The sequence below is a fragment of the Aythya ferina genome (assembly GCF_964211825.1).
Source record: "Aythya ferina genome assembly, chromosome: 20".
NCBI lineage: Eukaryota > Metazoa > Chordata > Aves > Anseriformes > Anatidae > Aythya > Aythya ferina.
In genome coordinates this window covers 8,795,211-8,817,461 of record NC_140318.1, presented here as the reverse complement: position 1 = coordinate 8,817,461, position 22,251 = coordinate 8,795,211, and the positions used below count along the sequence as shown (strand labels likewise).

At 42.5% G+C, this 22,251-nt stretch overlaps 1 protein-coding gene across 2 annotated transcripts in view; it reads right to left on the bottom strand.

The window, feature by feature from the left end:
* Window positions 1-3,879: 3,879 nt before the first annotated feature.
* The window catches only part of LOC311421870 (uncharacterized protein), a 35,331-nt gene continuing 16,959 nt past the window's right edge, over window positions 3,880-22,251 (bottom strand). For both annotated transcript variants that reach the window (XM_084494289.1, XM_084494288.1), the window contains 2 exons: window positions 8,438-8,507; window positions 3,880-5,253 (listed from right to left, as the gene is read on the bottom strand). In XM_084494289.1, coding sequence (XP_084350415.1) covers window positions 5,119-5,253; window positions 8,438-8,507 — 205 coding nt within the window. In that variant the 3' untranslated portion in view covers window positions 3,880-5,118. The remainder of the gene's footprint in view (window positions 5,254-8,437; window positions 8,508-22,251) is intronic.

Genomic DNA, 22,251 nt, shown 5'->3' with positions numbered 1-22,251 from the left:
CATGACTATAGTTGGAAAGAGCAATCCGTATTTATTATACAGCAGCAGTTTCTGACTAAACTACACAGGACTTCAAAAAGCTCAGCTCTCCCTGCTGTAAGAAACCTGGGTTTTTATGACCTCTTTCCCCCATCCCAAACTTCTACCTTTATCTCTGTGCCTCAAGTTGCAATAAGACATTTCAGTATGGTCAATGCTTGGGGCTCATTTTTATGCTAAGCCTTATGACTTCTTGGAAGCCAGATACAGACCACAGCTTCCAGAACCAGTTAATGATGACTTCCATCCCAGCTTGTGGGAAATATCTCACCAAAAGACTGCCTGAAGGTTCGTTATGGTGACCAAGCTTGATGCCCTTGATACACATGTTGACTAAAGCCACAAAAGAAATGAGTAAGTAACAGGGGGAGGTAGAGAAGCTTTTACGGCTACTAAATCATCCCTTAGAAGTTCCATGCAGGGCTTTCAGCTGGATCATAAGTTCTGCAAGGCAAGAACCCCCCTGTGATACAGTATACATCTGGCACAATGGCAAGTTATTCTGATAAAGCAGCTGTACAAGGAACAGTGCCCAATTGGCTTACACGAGAGCAGAAGAATTCCATCAAGTATCTGCCCCAGGCAGCAAATGTTAAAGCATTACAAAATATTTAGCTGTTGCTAATTGTGTCAATGCTTAGAGGCCCTGGAGGACTTGTTTTCCAGTTTGTCAGGGAAGTGAAACCACACAGTTTAAAGTTAGAGAAGTCAAGATTTGAAACTAATGATGATGTTACTGTGATAATATATATATAAATGCAGTCTGTCAGTACGGAGTGACAGATTCGCTAACATTAGAACTGTTCAAGTTCAGATAGGCCATATTACAATTAGAATTCAAAATAATCCTTGTGTTTTGTTTTTGTTTTGTGCATGTGTGTGTGTGTTTTGTTTGTTTGTTTTGTTTATTTTTTTAATCCCCAGTAGCTGAGTGACTCTGATTATTTGTTTCAGGCCAGTGAAATGACTGAACTTATTTTCATGGCTGTAAATAGCAAAGAACACCATACTCAAATATAATCTCTGCATTCAGTTCTGAAGCAAATTTTTTCCTATAAGAAGAACATGCACAGAATTAGAAAACCATTTACCTTCTATTATTCTGTATTATTAGTTATTACAGACTATTTTTTTATTATTATTATTTTAAAACAACTGTAAATGAAATCCCATAATATTTTACACTGTTTGACAGCCTTTGAAGCTGCAAACATTTGAGGTTCTTTCTATTTTCCAGTAACACCCATCCTAAGTATACAGCTTTAATGTTTGGAACCAGACATATCTGGGAACCAGAAAGAGGAATGTAAACAGAGAATACTTAGTTCATGCTGATTCTTACAACCGCACTCACTGATGGGGAGAATCAAGAACAACTCAGTAATCCTGGTCTTGCAAGACTCCAGACTGATGTTCAGTGATGCTGAGCTCCCATGACTGAGGTTTAATTTCCTAGAGCTTTATATCTGCCTTTTATACCTCCATGAATCTCTGTGACAGAACACTGCCCTTCTTTTTCTACAGTAGCAGATCTATTTTCCACATTTTTTGATGAAAAGCAGGCTCCAAACCACTTCTGTAAAGCAGGAAGGAGCACAGATATATCAAACTCCTAAACATCTAACATCTTAAGCCTAGATAGCATATCTCTAGTGACTCACCAGCTTGAGTAGGCCGTATCTCTACGATAATTCCCCATCAGGGCCACCACGTGGTCCATCAAATCTAGTACCGTAACTACTGAGACAAAGTTAGAGGGATTGAAGAAGTTTGTTTATGTTCAAGGTGAAATTCTAGCCTAAAGTCACAAGCAAGGATTCAGTCAAATCTTCACACAGTTCAGGAGAATTTCATCCTTTTAATTGCAGCATCCTACAGAACATGAGAGAGTTTTTGTATCAATTCAACATAATTCAAGGCCACTCACTCTACAAAGAAGAGAATTCCTTGGAGCATTAGCAGGTTATTAAAGCTAGCGTACACTGCTCTTTCACTCATGACTGTATGAAAACGTATAAAAAAGTTTCCACCGCAAAGCTTGGCTAACTTTAAAAAAGAACAACAAAGAAATCAGACATCAACCACTGGGTCCTACACACATCATCTTTTCAGCAGTGTTTAGTAGAGAACAGTAGTTTTCTAAAGTGTTTTTTCCCCTAAAGTGTTTTAGCATGGAAAAGAGAGCCAGTAAGCTGGCTGAATAAGCTTCCATATGTTAAGATCATCCTCCAACAAAATACAAAGCCTCCAATTGACCTTGTAATTTATGCAGAGAGAAGAGGAGAGAATGCAAACCAATACAAGGAGGCTCTCTCCTAAAAGATGGGGCTCATCCAAGGCCTACTTAAATCAGTGGGAGTCTTTCCACCAACTTCTAGAGGCTTTGGGCCAGATCCCATGTGAAAACTCCTACAGACCAAGATACAGAGACTACAGGGAAAACTATTAAAACCAACAAAATCACTGCTTAAAAACAAGAGGTATGGCTCCTCCCCAGGCACCACTGAAATATCTCGTGCAGTTTCCCGCATTCAAAAAGTCACTCAAATTACTCCTATGAGCCAAAAACTAAGATATAAAGGAACTGTACCATATATTTTTCTCCTGAAATTCAGGCCAAGGTGAATTACCAGTGCCTAAGTACCATAAATTCTCTTGAGTAATATATCAACTGTCACCAAAACGTATTGGCTCCCAAATCCATCTGCACATCTCCTACCACGTGGTATCAGTACAACCATTGAAACATGCAGCACGAGAGCTATCAGAACACAAACATACCCCGAGCAACTTACATGTGCTATTTCAACTCTAAATGCCTTTGACACTCCGACCTCCCAGTCTTCTGCTTAACCTTTGAAAATGCCTATATAGACAAATTGAGTGGGACTCAGATTTGTTCTGCCAACAACAATCTTTATTATTAAAAAATAATAATAATAATAAATCAGTTTTGTGTTTTTAAACCTCCCAGCTGGAAAGGAAACTAGGGTCTTTTTTAGTTTTACACATTATGCACTTCTTGCCTAAGCAAGCTGTGCATATCAATAGCTAAATTTTTAAGTAAGCCTCAGTGATTCCCTCCAAGGGGGTTGAAGTCAGGTGAAGCGAAAATTTGAACTCAGTTCACCAACTTAAGCCCTTTGGACAGAACTCTAACTTTCTCGATTTCCAGCAGCTGAAGATATCATATGTTCAGAAGTCTGAGACAAACAGCCTCCCCAAGACTTTCCCATCTGGCACATCGCACACACTGCTCTCAGTCCTGCGCAGGCACAGACAAATTCTCCCAAGTCATCACCATGTGCAGGAACTTGTAGCCCATTCTTTCAAGCTCAAGTTTGCCAGCATACACATTTTTACAGAAGTGAAAAGTTTTTATATGAAGAGATGAAAGTTAAGATTACAGTCCTAATTCAGCAAGACTTTAAAACATTTGTCTAATTTAACTGTGCAACTAATACCACTAAAGAGCCAGAAGCTGTGAATGTGCAAAAGTGCTTTCCTTAAAGACATCCAAGAAATAGAGCAGCACTGGCTGAACAGTAAAACCAAGAGACTCAACTGCATAATAGTATTAGCAAGGAAAATTTTGATCTCAGATTGTTGTGATCTCTTCTGCAGTTTGTGGTGTTTTGTTTGTTTGTTTTGTTGTTGTTGTTTGTTTTTAATTTTTCTTTTTTTTTTTTGCTTCTAATAGTGAGACAATTTTAAACTAAAAATATGAACTCTACCTGAATATTAAAAATTCATTTACACAGCCATCTCTGCTAAAATACTTTTTCAGCATTTGAAAGATTCCCAAGTCTACTCATACTAACTGTAAATTAAACACACAAATAGGAGGATACAAGCTTTTATTCAGAAAAAGGCACAGAGGACATTTTTTGCTGGTTTTCAGTCTTTAAAGCTTCACTGCAGACAGTCAATAGCCACACTGAGTTACCTGATGAGTTGCATAAAAACAAGTCACAGCAATATGTGTGTGATCTTAAGGGAGAAGATTATGTGGAATAAGTTTATTCAGTGCATACCAGTTGTCTCTCAGAAGAGATTATTTTACTACTAGGAACAGTAGCAACATCTGATATGAAAGGGTAATCTTGAAGATAAATGCGTAGAAAATCTCCTTTAACAAACTAACAAATCATGATTTTATGAATAGAAGATGCCTATAGCTCTACTGCAGTTACCAACAGTGTCACTGATAACATGACTAGCTCCACAGAGAAACACAGTAATCAGTTCTGCCTTTGACCTTAAGGTATATAGTAGCAAAAGCATGCTGTGCTTTCTGCAGCTCCAAAGGCAAGGTGAAAGTCCACTGCAATAAACTACACCACCAGGTCTGGGATTTTTAACTACATTAAAGTCGAGACATCATGGAATCCAGTTGGAGCCATGCCAGACCCTCTGCTCCATCACTCAGCCTCTAATCAGAACCAGTCGAGGAGAACCTGACTGCAAAGCTCTGACTCAACCCCTTGGCATGCACAGAATAAATAGAAAGTAGCAAATTATTAATTTGAAAAACAACCCTTTGACAGAGGTGATAACTTTGAAAATACAAGGGGATTTCAGAAGGATGTATGTATGTAAATTCCCCCGTTGCCAAGGAAAGGAGACATTATATATGCAGTACAGGAAAGCTCCAGGGCTCAGCACACCTATTTCTTTCCCTGCTGCCCCCTCCCTCTCTCCTTCTGCTAATTGTCTATGTCTGAGGCAATAGTTTGTCAGTTTTCCATGCAAGAAGCCAAAGCTCAGCTGCTGTGCATATGAAATATCTAGATATTACAGCAAAACTTGCGTGCAAGGATTCCAAAATTAAAAAACAGAGACCAACATTTGGACATACATCTTCACAAAAGACAAAGCCCACATCTACCACACATCAAAAGAGAGGTTTTCTTTCATTTACATACCATCTTCATCTTCTCCTCAGTCATATCTGCTGCAAATGTGCTTAAAGCTGCACAGAGAGTGGCCTGCAAACTGCCTGCAGGACTGCTGCACCCACAACAGCACTGCAACTCACGTGCTACTGACAGAAGGTGTTCCTCCAAATTGGCCTGTCCTTCAGAACTGGCTCCGTGCTGCTAGCAGAAGGTAGAGATGCCAGAGATGCACTTTACAATGAAACCAGTTGCCTGATGCAAGTGGAAACGAAGCAGCATAGAGTTCCTCTGTTCTTTCTACCTCCAGCAGTGACTTCTGTAGTAAATTAATTACATTAGAACAGAGAGATCAGATCCAAACCAAATTTTTCAGCTCCACTTGCTTTTCCCACGACCTTCCCTACAGCTGGAAAATTGTATTTCCCTCAAACACCTACGTGCTGCTGCCATGCACACCACAACTGAGGCTCTCCATCACAGCACATGTTCTCTCTTAACCACCCGATGTTTCACTCTTCCCTCAGCAGGGCTTGCAAGGGGCACTGCACGCCTGCTTACGGCTGTGTATTTGTGGTGTGTTCACCTCCACATGACAAGTTGATTAGACAGACTTCAAAGACACAAATACAAGCACATGCTGATTTGGAGTTGTACACATTCAAATATTTGGGATTGGAAAAAGGGGAAGTCACTTAGTGGTCCTCATCCCCCAGAGAGGGAGTCTGGCTGAAGAGTTTTAAGACTTGAAACAAAAATAAATTCTGACTATCTCACCTAATTATAGGAAGCAAAAAATCCAAGAATTCAGAAAAGGAGACCAAGATTCCAAAATTATGGGACTTAAAACTGAATATTGAGATCTGATATTGCTGTGAATTATACAATCATAAAGATTGGAAAAGCCTTCCAAGATCAGCTGGTCCAACCATGCCCCTACCACCAGTGTCACCCACTAAACCCCATCCTACACCATGTCCAAACTTTCCTTGAACACCCCCAGGGACGGTGACTCCACCACCTCCCAAATGTCCCCAGTTTTTCTGTCACTGTAGCGTATTGCACTCCTTCCAGATGCCTGACATGGAAACACCGAAGCTGTTATGAATTCTGTTGCTATGGCACACATACGTACGTATACACACTTATATCCTCCAAAGTACTTATTTGTCTGGCAGGCTGGAAAATATAGGACAATAGGGGAATCTTTCTGGATGAGTCACGACAGGAGCTGCTTAGAACCTTCCAGGGCGGTCTGGGTATTTTTCTAGTTTTTAATATCTATGAGCAAGAAGTGTAGGGTTTAGTATAATCTTAATTCTCTTTCCCTTGGCAGCCTTCCACCTTTGTGAGGTAAAGACTGAGGTTTGTGAGAGCAGTAGGGGAAGAAGGGTTAGCAACTTATTCTCAATAACTCCCTAACCTCCTCCTTTTCTTCCCCTCTTGGCTCTCATCATTTCTTTCCCCACCATTCCTCAAAATGCACTTTAATTACTTCATCATTGCCAAACAGAACCACAAAATCCCTGTTGACTATTCTTCCACAATAAAAAACAAACACACAAGTACATATACACACTCTATAATAGCCCCTTCAAATGCAGAGCTTGCAGTGATTTAAGGCATTCTATATATAGTACAGGCTGCGGCTGAAAACCCCATGGGTTTTATTTTTTTCCAGTCTAGGGAAATAAAGCTTTCATCAGCCTAAAGCTCCAGCTCTAATAAAACAAGGGAGTGCCTTGCATTTAAGGTTACCACTAATGCCTCAGGTGGTGCTAAGTGGTAAAGGTTCAGTACAAACACTTACAGATGACAACTTAAAGAACCGCAGCTTTGTTAGCAAGAGAGAATCTGAAGGGCTTTTGAGCCTGCTGAAGACAGTTTTGCATGCAGACACCAGTCTATTACCTGTGACAGCAAGGCCACAGACATCCCAGTCAGCTGCCCTTAAAGCACAGGAGGCTTCCTCTGGCTCAGGGATTGAATAGATGGCTACAAAAAGCAACATCAGAGTAACACTGTCAAATTTACTACAGCTCAATCTGTCAGTGCTCTACAAATATACAAAGGTGGACTCTTAATCTAACAGCACATATTACTGAGAAGCATACTGGACATGAGTTCCACTGACCTCAGTCAAGCAAGTTTTAAACTTACAAATTGCCTTTAGTAGGTCACTGCAATTTCACTATTCTGCTTGTCTAGATTATAGCACATTGTGGCTTGCACTGTCTCATCACACTAGTCTCCATTCAGAGAAGTCTTTTGAGATCACATGGAGTTGATAAGGTAGCTGGAAGAAAATTAAAGCATAAATGGCAGGGCTCTTCGTCTTCACTAACCCTTACCAAGTTCTCTAAGAAAGAGAAAGCACATCTTATTTATTCATGGCTCCATGCCTGGGGAAGAGTTTCTCCAGAGCAGAGAGGAACCCTACACTACTGACAGCCCAGAAGTTGTTAAATCAATCATGAGGATGGGCTGAGTTTAACGTGACTATCAAAGGAAAAAATAATATTTCAGCACAGGGAGTATGTACAGAAAATGAACAGTCATTAAGTACTGGAACAGGCTGCCTAGGAAAGTGGTGGAGGCTCCACCCCTAGAGGTATTTAAGAGATGTGGGGACATAGCATTCAGTATGTGGTTTAGTGGTGGAGTTGGTAGTGTGAGAGACGATCAGACTTTATGATCTTAAATGATTTTGTGATTTCAACATTCTGAATTCACCTTGGCAGTTTGTCTTGTGATATTTGAAGCTCATCCTAGAGCATCACATACAACTGATTTTCCATACTGAACTAAAAACAGAGGACAAGTGCAGACTTAAAATGCTCCTCTAAAGAGCTGGAAAATAACACCCCTGTAGCATTGAACTGACTAGCAGCAGTTGAGGCCTAGCAATGCAAGAGGCAGAAGCAGCAAAGAAGAAATGCACTGATACTTGATCCCTCAAACGAGGGATGGAAATAAGCCTCAGTCAACAAGTGGCTTCTGCAGTAGCTTTGGAGCAGGCTGACACTAAAAGCAAGTCCTAAGCACCACCAGTTCCCCAGAAGACCTCTCACCCGTGAAGCAATACAGCCAAGCTACGCAGTTCACTTGCCTGTAGCTGGCTACTGCCATCAACAAGTTTCCATTTCTAGCGCTGGCTTGTGATCAGGCCAAAATGAAAGCAGGATGTATTCCCCCTGCTGCTGAGTGTTTTGTCTGCATGTTCCTTAACCTCACTGATGTAAACTCAGTACTCGCCCGCCCCTCCAGTGTTTTATTTCTGTTTCAGCCTAATGGCTAGCTTGGATGTGTGTGTTTGCTTTTACTTTGATTTATTGCCAAGCTGTGTCTGAAAATATAGAGGGTGATGGAAATGTTTAAAAACATATTAAAAGCTATTAAAACTCATTGCTTTTGCATGTAACATGGGTTGTTTCCTCCTCTCAAATGAAACTAATGTTCTTTGGATACTGTTCTCCCCCCTTCTGCCTCCCCACCTCTCTCACCATGCCACTGTGAGATGCAGGTGGTGCTCTTTGACGGGTTGCTGCTTGAGACCAGACCATCTGAGGTTCCCTACAGGAAAAAAACAAGAAGCCCTAAATCACTTTGCATTCTTTCCACTTCTTTGTAGGACACATTCATATCCAAGATGGGTTTGCATTGGAATAGGGTTTAAATATGCATTAAATCTTTTTTCTGTCTCTTGCAGCTGGTTATACTTGATGACACTGTTTTTGTGTTTGGTTACTGCTGGCATCCTTATGAACTGGGATGAGTGTAGTTACAGAATGGACTTCTGAAAATGAGGACAGTCTTCTCCAGTCTTAACCTAGTCAAAGCACGGGAACTAAGTCACTGGAACTATGTCCAGCAGAAGTTTAGCAGCACACTGACTGCGTGTCTTTTGGGGTGGAATCCAATGCCCCAACTCTGACCACATGACATTCACATACGATAAATGCACGCTGTTTAAGAACAGAACCATCCATTACATGAAAATCTCTGCACCCAGAAATGGGAATTATTTCTTCTCCTCAGTACAGCAAATGCTGTGAACTCAAGCTAAACTCAACATAAAGCAAGTACAAGAGGCCAATGACAAGTGGTCCCCTTTTTGCTGACTTCCTCTAACTATGGTATTGTTTCTTCTCATTTCTACTCATCATGTTTGAGGTTCCAAATCCCAGACTTTCAGGCATTAGAAACAGTGACAGAATCTGACCAAATTTCATGTATTAGTAATGATCACAGGAAACCTGCTTAGGACAAGTAAATTCACAGAAATTTAGCAATACCTATTACAGTTTGTTATTACTCCTTTATAGGAACAATAAAGAAAACTAGAGGGCTATGGTGTTACTGATTTTAACAGTAATTTGATTTATATCAGTGGGTATAGACAGCATCAGGCAGAAGGAAAAGGTGAGGCTTTAGGTCTAATGATAGAGCTGCTGTTACAACAGAAGCTTGCATAGAACCAAGGGCAGCTCATGTTTTGCTACAAGGGTAAAACTGTTACTGTATGGAAGACAGCATTAGCTCCAGGTCCAGCCTGATGTTGTTATGCACACTCAAAAAGTAGGCAAAGATCTCACCGCTGTCTTCTGTAGCCTTCCTTTTGTAGCACTACATTTATATTTAAGTAATGCAAACGAAGCAGAAAACATTCCCAAAATACACTCCACTGTGTACACAGTGCAGCCACTGGAGAAATAGTGGAAGGGCAAGCCATTTCAGAGTAATTAGTCATGTAATGCAGTGACACTGTTTAAACACTACAGAAGTGAAAGTGCACCACAAGAAGGTCTTGGACTTAAAGAGGCCCCTATACCTAAACAGGTCTTGCAAGGGCCCCTCTTCCTCATTTTTCACCCCAAAAGGGAAAAAAAAAAAAAAAAAAAAAAAAAAAAGAAGAACAAACCTAAAATAAACCCAAGCTAGTTTCCAAGATGTGCACTCTGACCAAACAAGTGGCTGTGAACGCATCAGGGTGCTGCTGAATTATAGTAGTGATTTGGTTCTCGTTGGTTTGAGTACTCAGCAGCACAGTTTATTTGTACTATACATGAGTGTATACAGCATAGACAGATACCTGCACTGAACAGAAGTGGTGAATTCTGCAAGAGACTGCTTTCTCTGGGTTCTGAAGAGGTAACTCAGGAAATCCTTGACTGGATGTCATAGATACCAAGTAGTGCTATGTTGCAAACAAATTGAACTGAAGTTCTGTTCTCCAGGGCCCACAGGACAAAAGGTCTGGGCCTGAAAAGTTGGCAAAGCAGGAAGAAAGGCCCCTTGGTTTTGCATGGGCATGTTAATTGCCACCTGAGTAAGAGCCAGAAGCATTAAGGAAATGCTGGCAGAAAGTTTCTTGAACCAATCCACACAGGGATTTCCAACTGACAGCATCAGACTCGTGCCTGTATCCTATCCCCACGCACTTATACTCCTGTCCACGATTCCAAACTGAGGTATTAAAGTACTGGTTTAAGGTAGATTTGGATCCTATACTCATGAAAAATAAATAAATAAATCTCATCTCCCTTCCTGTATCTATTAAGCTTGGAAATACTTTGCATACTTTCTTAGACTGGTGTACTGGGCCTAAGCTTCAACCCACCTTGCCCCACAGGAAGCACAGGGCTTACCTGTCCACATTTAAGTAGAGTTTCAGCAAGAAAGGAAAGCAAGAAGAGTGGAAAGAAAGGGTGCTACAGGTAACAAATTAATTGAAATCAATTCTCACCCAATGATCAAGCAAGTATGATCAATTAATAGCAGCACATGAGCATGGTCCAGTAATGGCAACAACTGATGGAAGCCTAAAAAAAGAGCTTCCTTCAAAACGGGAAGAAGGCATACACAAGTGTCTTAAGAGTGCTGCAGATTTTACTGAGCAGCCTGATGTAAAAGCTCAAAGTAGGTCAACTGGTCATCACTACAAGGTCTCTTGGTCTCTTCCACACCTCTGCAGTGCTGTTTCAGCACTTTCTTACAGTATTATTGCGATCTAGATCTCCCTTCTGCTTTAGCAATACACATCGTTAGCAATAAATACTTGTTGTCCTCATAGATCAATGTTTTCTTAGGGCAAGCACACTGCTTACCCTGCAGAACTGCAATGCTCACCTCCTCAGCAAAGCACCAAGGCCAGAGCGCCTCCTTCCTGACGCACACAGCCGCTCAACCTAGCGCATACTGTTTCAGGGAAGTTCTTGCACCATGCCAGCACTTCTAATAGGAAGTTTAAAGCTTTAGTGCTGAAACCTAGTCATGAACGTAAATTGTAAAAACACTCAGAGGAGACTGAATGCACCAACAGCTCACTACAGGAAACCAGTAACAAGTAAATGGAAAGGAACAAAGAAGCACACTAAGACAACCCGCCAGCCGTGGCCCTTTAAGTCCCTGCATGATACAGCCTGAATGCAGCCCAAGTTCTCTGCTCCTCTGTTGTTAGGGCGGTAGCTGTTTAGCAGCTGTAGGTGTTTTTCCACAACAATTCAGGGTAGTATGAAATATCCAACCTCCTCGGAACAAATTCTTCACCTATTCCACTCAGTTTTGCAGAGAAATCCAGCATAAATGCATTCTTGCCGTACCCTGTCCCTCCCAAGTCCAGACACGCAAACACTGAGACTCATGAACTGAATCCAAGAGCGGAATCCTTCCTCAGATCCTCCCTTTGAAATAACCCATTCTCTAATATGACTCTGCACTGGGGTACTTGTGGTTACTCAGTGTCAGTCCCTTTATCACAGAATTTATGCAGGAAAGCTGCTGGGCATTAAAATGGCTTTTAATATACTGAAATACAAAAGCTTATTAAGGACTGATAGTCAAGTGTTAAGCCAGGAAAAAGAGTTTACAAGGTACAATTTCTTAGAGATTGTGAATAACCTTTGGAACACAACTTCAAGACAAGTGGCAGGATCAGTCCCTCAGTACTGCATAAGGTGAGGTCAGGATCTCTCCTCGGTATCTAGAGATCAGGTGCCTTCAGAGGAAACAGGTTAACAAAAGTCACAACGCCCCACACAGGAATAACAGGGAAAGGTCTAGCTTGCAGCATGTAAGGTCAGACAGATGGTGCAAGAGCTCCCTGTAGCTTAAGCTCTGTGAAGTCTTTCTGCTGTCATCTTTTCAAGCTCGAGCATTTGCCTCAGCAAAAAGGCCTGGCAAGAACAACAGTGATCCTCAGTTGGTGCAGAGTCATAGCTTTCTTAATTTGAACAAATATGAGTCTAGCCAAACTGAGGAACTACTCCTTGATGCTCAGTTGCAATTATGGTTTTCCTGAGAATTTGGCCAACTTCGGAAGGCCAGATTATGCATTAGTCCACCCCCTCAGGCTTTGCTAGCCAATTTATGCATTCTTAATCACCACCATATTCTCCATGGGCAACTCCCAAAGCCACCCAGTTGTCTGACGCCGCTTCCCTTGCCAGCCATGACTTAATAATAGCCTTCTCACTAGCATTTCCATTTCAACAACAATCAGCAATTCTCTTACTTGCCTTGCTGACCAGGCCTCCAGCTGCATGCTTCTGTGCACACCCTGCACATCAGCTTGGATCAGAAGTCCTTGTCTTCCAGCATACCCCCAGCTAGCAAGCATGTTTCCAGAGGAATCAGAGACTCAGTTTCAAAGCTGAGAGTGGCAATGTAGCTGAATTATAATAGCATGCAATGCTCAGAGTACGTAGAGTTATTTTGTCCAGCCTCCTAAAACCATGAAATGAACCAAAAGAACATTTCCTTGGGCCAAATTTTGATGCTATATAGAGAAGGCTGCCTAAACATTACTTCAGATGTTAAAGATACACTGAGTTATTCAAAGAGCAAATCCCAGGCAAACAAGGAACGCTGCTGTAGCCCTCCAAGCGGTGCAGCACTCGGGAACACGCAGCCCTGGTGCACCAGGTTGCTGAGGGAGTTTTATTGCCACCACTTCCAGAGCCCCACAGGGTACCTAGACCAAGGCTCTGTGCATCAAGTGCCACTGCACAACAAGTAGCTGTGCCCCTCTGCACAGGGCTCACAGATTCCGTTCACTCCCAGCTACCAAGAACATGAGGGGACACCTGACCATGCACCGTGTAGCCCTGGTACACCATAGCCCTGGTACACCAGGACTCGCCAGTACTTAGAGGCCAAGCAGGAGGCAGAACCTGCTAGTACAGGGCAAGGCACCGCCGTGTTCGATCAGCTTCAGAATAGGGCCTGCTGCTTTCCAGTCCTGGATAGCTGAACTGCCCTGGTTACAGCTCTGCTAGGCACACTTTTACATCCATTAACAGTTCTCACCTACTTCATTTTTTCCTCCTTTTGTCCTGTATCACTTTAAGTCCATAGAAAAAATGTTGTTGCTTCTTCATTCACTCAAGGTAGGCAGTGTGATGTGCTTGTTCTTCCCAAAACTACATGACTATGCCACACTGAGATTTGTGCTGCACCTGCACAATTCTAGTAAACACAGTTATGATAAACACAGTTCCAGCCTTCTGCCTAGAGAAAAGGGCTACCCTCTGGGCCTAAATATACATTGCAAAATGAAGCAGAGCTGTGGAGGCATCAAGCTTGTTTGAAATGCATAAGCATAAGCTTAGACCTTTGTATCAGTCACAGCTGCCCAAGATAAAGCCGTAAGCGTGCCCTTGTAAGCTGTCCTAGAGCATTACCTTGTCACAGGACAGCTGATCCCAGAATGTAAAATTACCACATGCTTCTAATTAAGACATGCTGTAGACATACCTTTTTATTATTGATAGTTGCAAGGACCTTATTTGGTTCAGGAAGACATTATGCTTTTAGATCTGTAGTACTGCTGTCAGAGGGGAAAAAAAATCTTATGTTTTTCAAAACATCCAGCCATGTTTTAAAAACAACAATTCTTATTACAGTTGACAACTTTTTTTTCAAACGTTAGTGAACTGTTTTAGAACCAGAGCACAGCAGACCATGGAGATAACAGTACCACAGAAGTTCTTGTTCAAGAACAAATATGTCCAGAATCTATCAGAAACTTTGGCCAAGTGTTGCAAATATGGGTGACTGAACCTCAAGTCCTACTGCCAATGAGACTGACTAGAGTTGAGTCAATTTGCAGTGGAGATAGTATTCCACTTTCCTTTCAGAGTAAAAATCTTTAGGCAGGATGGAAACAGCAATAACTGACTCCTATATAAAAAAGTGCTTGGCCATCTGGAGACCTAAGACAGATTTGGAAGTTCCCCCATTCAGCACAGAGGCAGCTGGTTGAGAAGTCAAATCATTAAGGCAGAGACAAGATTCAGTTCTCATCTGAAACTCAAAATCTCTTGCAGTTCCCACAGAGCCTGCTGTTGTAAATGTCTTTGAAAATTTGTCTCTAAGCAACAGAGATTGATTCAGCCCCAGTTAAGCTGAAATGTGATGTTGTGCATCCAGTTTAGAGCATTTGGACCCCAACCTGAATAAGAAAGTGATCCAAACCTGATCCTACTGAATGAGCAGGTATAGGCTCAGGCAACATGGATGTAGCCTGAGGGAGAGTTAGAAGTACATCACAACCCCCCTAAAAATCAACAGGAACTTAAGAACTTCTCACTGATTCAAGGGAGCTGGCACTTTACTCCCGGAGGTATTTAGCTAAATTAGAGTTAATGCATAAATTCGTAAGAGAAGAGAGCAGGGCTGAAGAATAGCTCTATATATGGAAAGCTCTTGTAATGCAGATAAATGCATTTTTTTTTCCCTTTCCCAAAACGAGAAAACAAGAAGGTGACTAGGCAGACAGCAAGGATTTTGGCAGAGAAGAGATTTTTTTTTTTTTTTTTTTTTTTTTAAATGTGGCAGGGCATTTATCTCTATTCTCCTACTGCAGCTCCAGGAGGAGCAATCACAGAGATTTATAAGAGGCCATAAATATGCCTAGTGCCATTACATGCCTAAAGCAGCACAGGGGGGACTACGCCATGTTCGAAGGATTTGAGATTTCTCAAAGCAGACTTAGCAAACCACCCCAGAAAGGCCCTAACAGTTTGGCCACACCTGAAAATTGCTTACAGTAGCCTGTTACCTCTGTGGTATGGTTAGGTTACCAGGAGTTTTGTTTCAATGAGTTTTGGAAGGGCTCTCCCCCACCACTTTCAGCTTTCCTCCTTGGATAACAGCCAAGAGTTCAAGGACAGCATTGAGGAAACAGTAGCCCAAGCGAAAACAAATTGGAAGTGAACAAAGACACCCTCACATACTCCCTGCCCCACTGGAGCCAGCGTTTCTTAGTTCCTTAGTGACTTTCAACTTCTGAAGCTCCCACTTTGTTACCAAGGACAACATTTCTTTCAACAGTACCCAACTGCTTCTGCCAGCTTTGGCACGTGAGCTCATCCAAGCCTTGGGCACAGCTCCTGCTCCCCAAGCCTTGCCTTACAGCTCGCCCACAGACCTGTTAGCCTCCAACCCAAATTGACTTCAGCCATCCCAAATTTCCTATTTCTACAGCATTAGGGCTGTGTAACTTCCAGGCTCTCCTGCCATTGTAGGATTACTGTGTTACACATCCAGCTGTCTAGTGGCCAGTAAACTCTAATCAGCAGGAACAGCCATCTTCTGTTCTCCAAAGAAATGAGATAGGAATTAACAGAGGGGATGACCCTGCAACGTGACTGAGACCCCACTGTACCTGCTCAGAGAATTAGGTTATGGGTTCCCAAACAAAGAAACAACCAGCACCCAACCCACATAGTCAAAAATGATGCCTCAAGGTGATGTGGGAGATTGTCCTCCTGTGACTTTGGGTGTTCAGCACAGATCCTGACCCCCAGGAAAGCCTGTTAGTTGGCAGTGGCACGAGTGTTCAGCAGCATTTTGCAACACTGAGCTTAAGGCTCAGACAGCCCCATGCATCTTGGACAGCAATCCATCAGGACAAGGGGCATAGCTCGGTAAACAATAGCTAAACAGTTTATGAATCTCTCCTTATAGAGGTTTACTGCTTAAGTATTTTGTGTAGTAAAAGCTACATGCCATGTGCCAAATGTGACAAGAAACACTCTGGAAAAATAAGAACAGATGTTTATTGGTTGTCTCCTAGATAACAATTCACCCCAACTCCCACTTGACCATTACACAGCATGACAATTTTTGTCATTACTCTTGTCACCTTGAAAAACCTTGGCCTTAAATGCACAAACAATTCTTTTTTGAAGAGTCAGTTCAATGATTTCTTCAGGTCCTGATTTATTGCAGCACCGTCCAACCCTAACCCCTACTAAGAGGTGTTCTAATACAAAAATCTCACAGGCATTTAGAAAGCCTTGGCTTAGATGCAGGTCTAATAAGCCAGATCTCTCAAACCACAATGACATGCCTTGCTTCATAACTATTGTCCTAGATGATGCTATGGAAAGAAACAATCTGAATGCCTCCTGAAAATACAGAGACTTCTGGTAATAGAGGGATTGCCAGGCGAATCACAACAGCTTCCCTAGCAGGACTGGCAGGCAGGAGGGGTAATGGGAACACAGCTGTTTCTTCCACTCTTGGAGCTCCAGCAAGATCTCCCCCCACTGCCAGCAAACAGCAAGGAGCACCCAGACTGCTGCTTCTGGGCAGCCTGCTGAGGCCAGGTCCAACACCGTAGAGCTTCCAGCAATCAACAGCTTTTGGCTGCACACAGGTATGTCTGGTTTCACAGGCTGCAGAAGTGACACTATTGAAAAGCAAGTCACTGAGGAAGTGCTTCTCATCGTGTCTGTCATCTTTTCCCCTTCACTTTTGAGGGAACGAGAAGTATCAAGTCAAGATGACTTCATTTCCACCAACAGAATGCCTCCTCCCAGAGGACTGAAGGAAATAGGGAGAATGCATCCCTTATAGGCCAGGTAAAATCAGGTTAATTCCTAATTGAAGAGAGACTCTGCAAACATACAGCAGTCATACAGTACAAAGCACTGGACTTTGAACTGCCTCAGCAACCGAGTTAGCTCTATTCTGCAGACAGAGCAAGTTGCCTAGGGCAGCCAAATGTTTAGGAGTAGTTTATTGTGTGACTGGCTAGAGAGATGGGAGGGACAGACATTTTTCCAGACTGCCAAAGAAATAAATCTCTGAGCCAGGCACAGAAAAAGAAAAAATGTTTTCTGTCTGTAGTCTCCATCTCACTTGATAAGCTTTACTCATGAAATGGTAAATCCCATCATCTTACCTACCCGGTCTCAGCATGTTCCTGCAGAATTAAATAGTGGGCCATGTAGGAGAAGGTGGTACTTTAAGTGCCATGACTACTTCTCTAGCTGTGAAATCAGAATTCCACATAAAACAAAACAGTCTCTAGTCACCCATCAACTCTTCAGCTCACATTTTCCAGCAAACATGCTGTCATCTGACTGAAACTGTATCTGACAGCATATATAACCCTAAGAAAACATCAGAGAAGCTCATTCAGTTAAACATGAAAAAAAAAAAAAAAAAAAAAAAAGCTTGTTACTGGATACTTGTTATTCCGGAAGGAAAAGGAGAACTGTAACTGTGGTACATCCAATGCTGATTTTGTTTTGTTTCAGTATAATGTAACAGACACCTTCAGTATGACATCCTGAAAGCTTCTCAACATTTCTATTGCCAATTTTTCACACCAAAGATCCTCACAGCTTCAGTTCATGCCAGACTATGTAATGCCCTGATCTGACATAAGGACTGTAGGTATATACTTCCACAGGAGAAGCAGCATTAATGGGACAGGAAGGTTATACCCAGCAAGTGCAGGCCTCATCTTCAGTTATCAGAAAAATCAGTTCTGATGTGTTCTTCACCTTCAGCCTGCTACTTTGAGGATTAAGTGCCATAACCTTAAATAAAGAGAACTGCAATGCATCTGGCCAAGCAGATGTTTTGTATTGATCCTTCACATTCTGAAATTCTTCAAGACAAAGGCTATCTACTACTAGGCATACAACAGTCCTTACCTAAAAAGTGCTGAGTGTGACCCCATCTCTAAGGAACCACTGCCTCCAACATGCCACGTGCTTGGTTTAAACCAGAGGGCAGCTCAGCACCACAGCTGCCTTCTCACTCTTCTTGCCCCCCAGTGGGATCAAGGGGACAATCGAGAAAGCCAAGGAGTTCTTGCCCTTCTAACTAAGAGACAGTTTAATGTGGAAGGGAAAAAAAAAGAATATTTAAAAAAAAAAAGTGATGCAGAATGCAGTTGCTCACCACCAGCCAACTGATGCAAGCAATAGGAGCCCATCCATAAGTTATTGGCACAATTCAGACTCACAAATGGAGAGGATACTCGAGTGCCCAGAATTTCTTGAAAAGCAAAAATGGTATGCTGCTGAAGCGGAATGAACTAAAAGACTGGTTGTAGCCGTATGACAGCCAAACTACTTCCTGATATAAGTTAATGTAGGTTTCTGGATCAGGATGAGGGCACAGGAGAGCAGTATGAGCAGGGAGAGAAGTGCCTGACTGGACAAGACCTCCATTGTGATCATACAGAACTGTTCCATCAGTGAAAAAAAAAAGTTTGTATAGATGTCATGAAAACCATTCTCTTCAGGACTGACGTTTATTTACAAAATCCTATAAGTTAATTTCAGGAAGTTTCACTTCCATTTTTACCTCTTAAATTTTTATTTTTTAACTCATATCTTCTCCCTCCCACCTTGTTTGCTTTCATTCCTACTTCCCACATTTTCTTCTCTGCTAATAAAATAAACAAGAAAGAGCAGAGTAGCTCACTCGTTTGTCAAGTTTTTCAACAGTCGAGTTTCATGGCAGTTGAAAGAGAAGCTTTTTTCAAAATCAAAATCCTTAGAGAAGTCCTTTCCCAAGCCCAGAGCTGTCTGCCCTTGTGGTGCCAGGCAAGGTAATAAGAAGCACACAGCAGGCACTTCCCTCGGCTACCCACATTACTGGCTCTGCATCCAAAGGCAGCGGTGCCACTTCTCCCTCCACACACAAGGAGTCCACTAGGGAAGAAAACTGAGCCAGACCGCATAAATGGAAGGAATTGGACCCTGGACAAGGTGACTAGCAGGGTTATGTTCAAGAAGGAAAAATGTATGAACTCCTTTTCTGCTCTGCTTCAGAGGCAGCAGCTACGTGCTGCTGCCGTTCCTCAGGACGGGCTGTACCGTGCTCTTCTCCACGCCGCCCCGCGCACTAGACCCAAGGTTGCACAAGTATCCTGGAGCCTTCAAGTGCATTGCTGGAGGGAGGAAGGGGGGAGGGCGAGATGACTTATGAATAGAGCTATTCACCAAATCCCACGATGGGCATTCTTTTCAGCTTGGAACAGCCACCAAGCTCTCCAATACTAACCACAGATGGAGGCTCTGCCAAAAGAGATGCTGAGAAAGGGGAAAAAACTCCCGGTTGATTTGTATTTGATCAAAGCAAGCTACTGCCAAGACTCACACCATATAGGGACTAGGATGCCTCTGTTTTGAATAGCAGATTTTGCTGGTGATAACTTGATCTGGATTACTTTTTTTCCATAGAAAGAAAAGCAGTCCAGGCCAACCAGAACCGCTTGTAGATTGATGCCAAGTTGTGTTAGTACCTGTGTGACAATTTTGTTTTTCCTTCAACAAGTCAATCTCTTGTACTCTGTTTTTTTAAGAGCTGAAAGCAAACAAGGCAGAACATTGAAGTCAGGTTGCCTAAAAATTTAAAGGGCAAATAATCCCAGAAGTATTTCTTAAAAGCCTGAGATGTTTATCAAGAACACTTTCATCCCAAAGCATTTATTTTACTTTAGGAGTGAGCCATAAAAAAAAAAGCTAAGTGATTTGTACAACTCTAATAAACACCTCACCAAAGCATCCAGGGCCAGGAAATCCAATTTGTCCAGGTACCCAGCTCAATCACTGCTTTCATATCTGAGCAACACTCCTAAAAGACACCTCCCTCCTCTTGATGGATCTCTTTTCTCCAGAAATTTTGCAGTTCTCATAAATCAGATGCTTTTGAATGTTCAGGACCTGAGCATCAGCTGCTGGTGTCTTGTTGACAACTTGCATTAGAAAGGAGCTTAGGCCGAGAATTAGAAACAGAAATCCTGTGCTATAGTCACTAACAAAATGCAATCAGGAGCCAGTGATACAACATCTGAAGGAACTGGCCACGATCTATAGGGCTCGAAGATGCACAGTCCACACCCCTAGATGGCCAGGGACTTCTTAAAACAGACTTCTGGCAAGAAAAGAGACGATATTAAACTCATCTGTTATGAGAAAAAAAGATTCTAGGAGGCTTATCAGCCTAGCGATGACATTGTGATACAGGAAATTACCACACAAGCAGACAAGTGTCCCTGCACCATGAGCTTGTCTGAGGACAATCAGCACCCAGCACAGAAGCTAGAGGTTGTTCTGCAACTGGTCTCAGGAGCTCAATTGTGCACTGAGCTGCTGCCTCTGCTTCTGTGCTCCAGGGCTGCAGCATTAATTAGCACAGTCCAGATGCACCCAGGTCTCTGATTAGGTGGTTCATGACCCAGAACATACAAACAGCTTTAACAAAGTACTAATTCCACTTCAAAAGGCAAGTTCTTTAATGAATTTACACATGCCTTGAGGCTGGAATTACCATTCAAATATTATTGGTTTTAAAAAGGAGGAAGTGAAGAAGGGAAGGGTAGAAGTTCAGATAAATTATAGCTGGGAGCGCTGGCACCAGAGACGTGTTACCTGGCTGTATTGTTAGGACAGGGAAGTAAGTGGGAATGTAATGCAGAACAGCTTCAAAACCGTGCTGCAGCTTCACAAGAAGATTAACGCTGGAGTACTTCAAGCAGATTGTTGCCTTCAAAAACAAGAGTAAGACTTTGGAACAATTTCAGAAAAACATGCATCTGGGGAAATACTTTCACTGGGCCTTCAGCTTCCCACCAAAAAGGGGCAGCAATTTGTAAGTGAGGTTCAGAGTGGAAGAGCACAAGGCAGCAGGCCATACCAAGCTTATTAGCTTGCGTTCCATCCTACAACTCTTTACCCATTTTTCCATTAGGTCAGATGGGCAGATTAGCTGGGAAGCAGCAGGGTCAACAACAGTTTAGTATTGATGGGAAAAAAAAGTAGAAACAGAGGGAAGAGATCTAGGCTATCCTGTTCTGCCACCGACCTCATATAAAGACAAATACTTATCTTGTTCTATCTCAGTGTATTAACCACCTATAAATACTCGAATCCAGTTAAAGGAAGGGAGCTCCAGCAATGTTTTAAATAGATTTACCTCATATCCTGGTGGCTGTTGGCCAGCCCGGCTGTTTTCATCCTCAGCCAGCCACTTTCCTGCCAGCCCTGCCCGTGCTCCGAGGCATCCAGACCAGCTCCGATGCTGGAGATGTACAACAGCAGTAGTGCAGCACTAACCCTGAGGTGGCAAATTAAGCCTCAGGCACCGGCTGAGAAAGCAGTGAGTCCTTACATATCAGGCAGAACAGGCAAGGCACCTAGTTGAGATGGTTAAAAGTAGGAGCAATCTATTATCCTGAGAGAAGTAAGGCTGCTGCGGGAAGAATGAAGGATTGCAGAAAAGCAGATGTCAAACAACTCCTGTGTCTGCTGAGGACGTAACTCTAACCTCAGCCTTCTTGGATATTTGGGCCTGCCTGTCATCTCCCAGGTAAATGGCAGTTTTAGAGCCTGTTTGCCCACGAAGATATTCCCTCCTACTACTGCTCAGGCCTGTTTGCCTTGTAAGGTAAAGGAAAGCAGAATACACAAGTGTAAGGATTAATTGCACTCAGAAATTCCCAAATTGTCCTTGTAGAAACTGTTTTCAAGAATGGCAGGGGTGATAAGCCTCTGAGAAAAGAGGTGGTGGTAAGGCTGCTTCCACAGGGCTTTGGCACACACCAGCCAACTTCTCATATGTAGGATGAACTTCACTGCCTAGTCTTCTCCAAGAGAGGGCTAAATGGGCTGCTGGCAGATACATCTCTTTTTTCTTTCCTACTCCCAGCATCTTCCTCCAAATCTAGTTACCTTACTTTACTGAAAAGCTTCTTGCTACCTCAATTTCCATTATGTGCTACTTCACCTTACCTTCCTTTCCTTGTGAGAGGCCTGAGAACTACAGCACTAGGCCCCGTGTTTAACGACCTAATAGCCAAGGCCATTAACCAGGTCGTCCAGAACTCCCCTGCTCCAGCAAGTCACATTTCACACATCAAACTTGGCCTTCTCACTGCTGGACTTGAACCAAGCTTGACCTCACACGTGGGATTGCCCACAATTCAATTAGTGCTAATCACTTACCTAGACCCTATTAATATAGGGCTTAAACACTACAGCACTCAATATATTGCAACTATTGAGTGCTC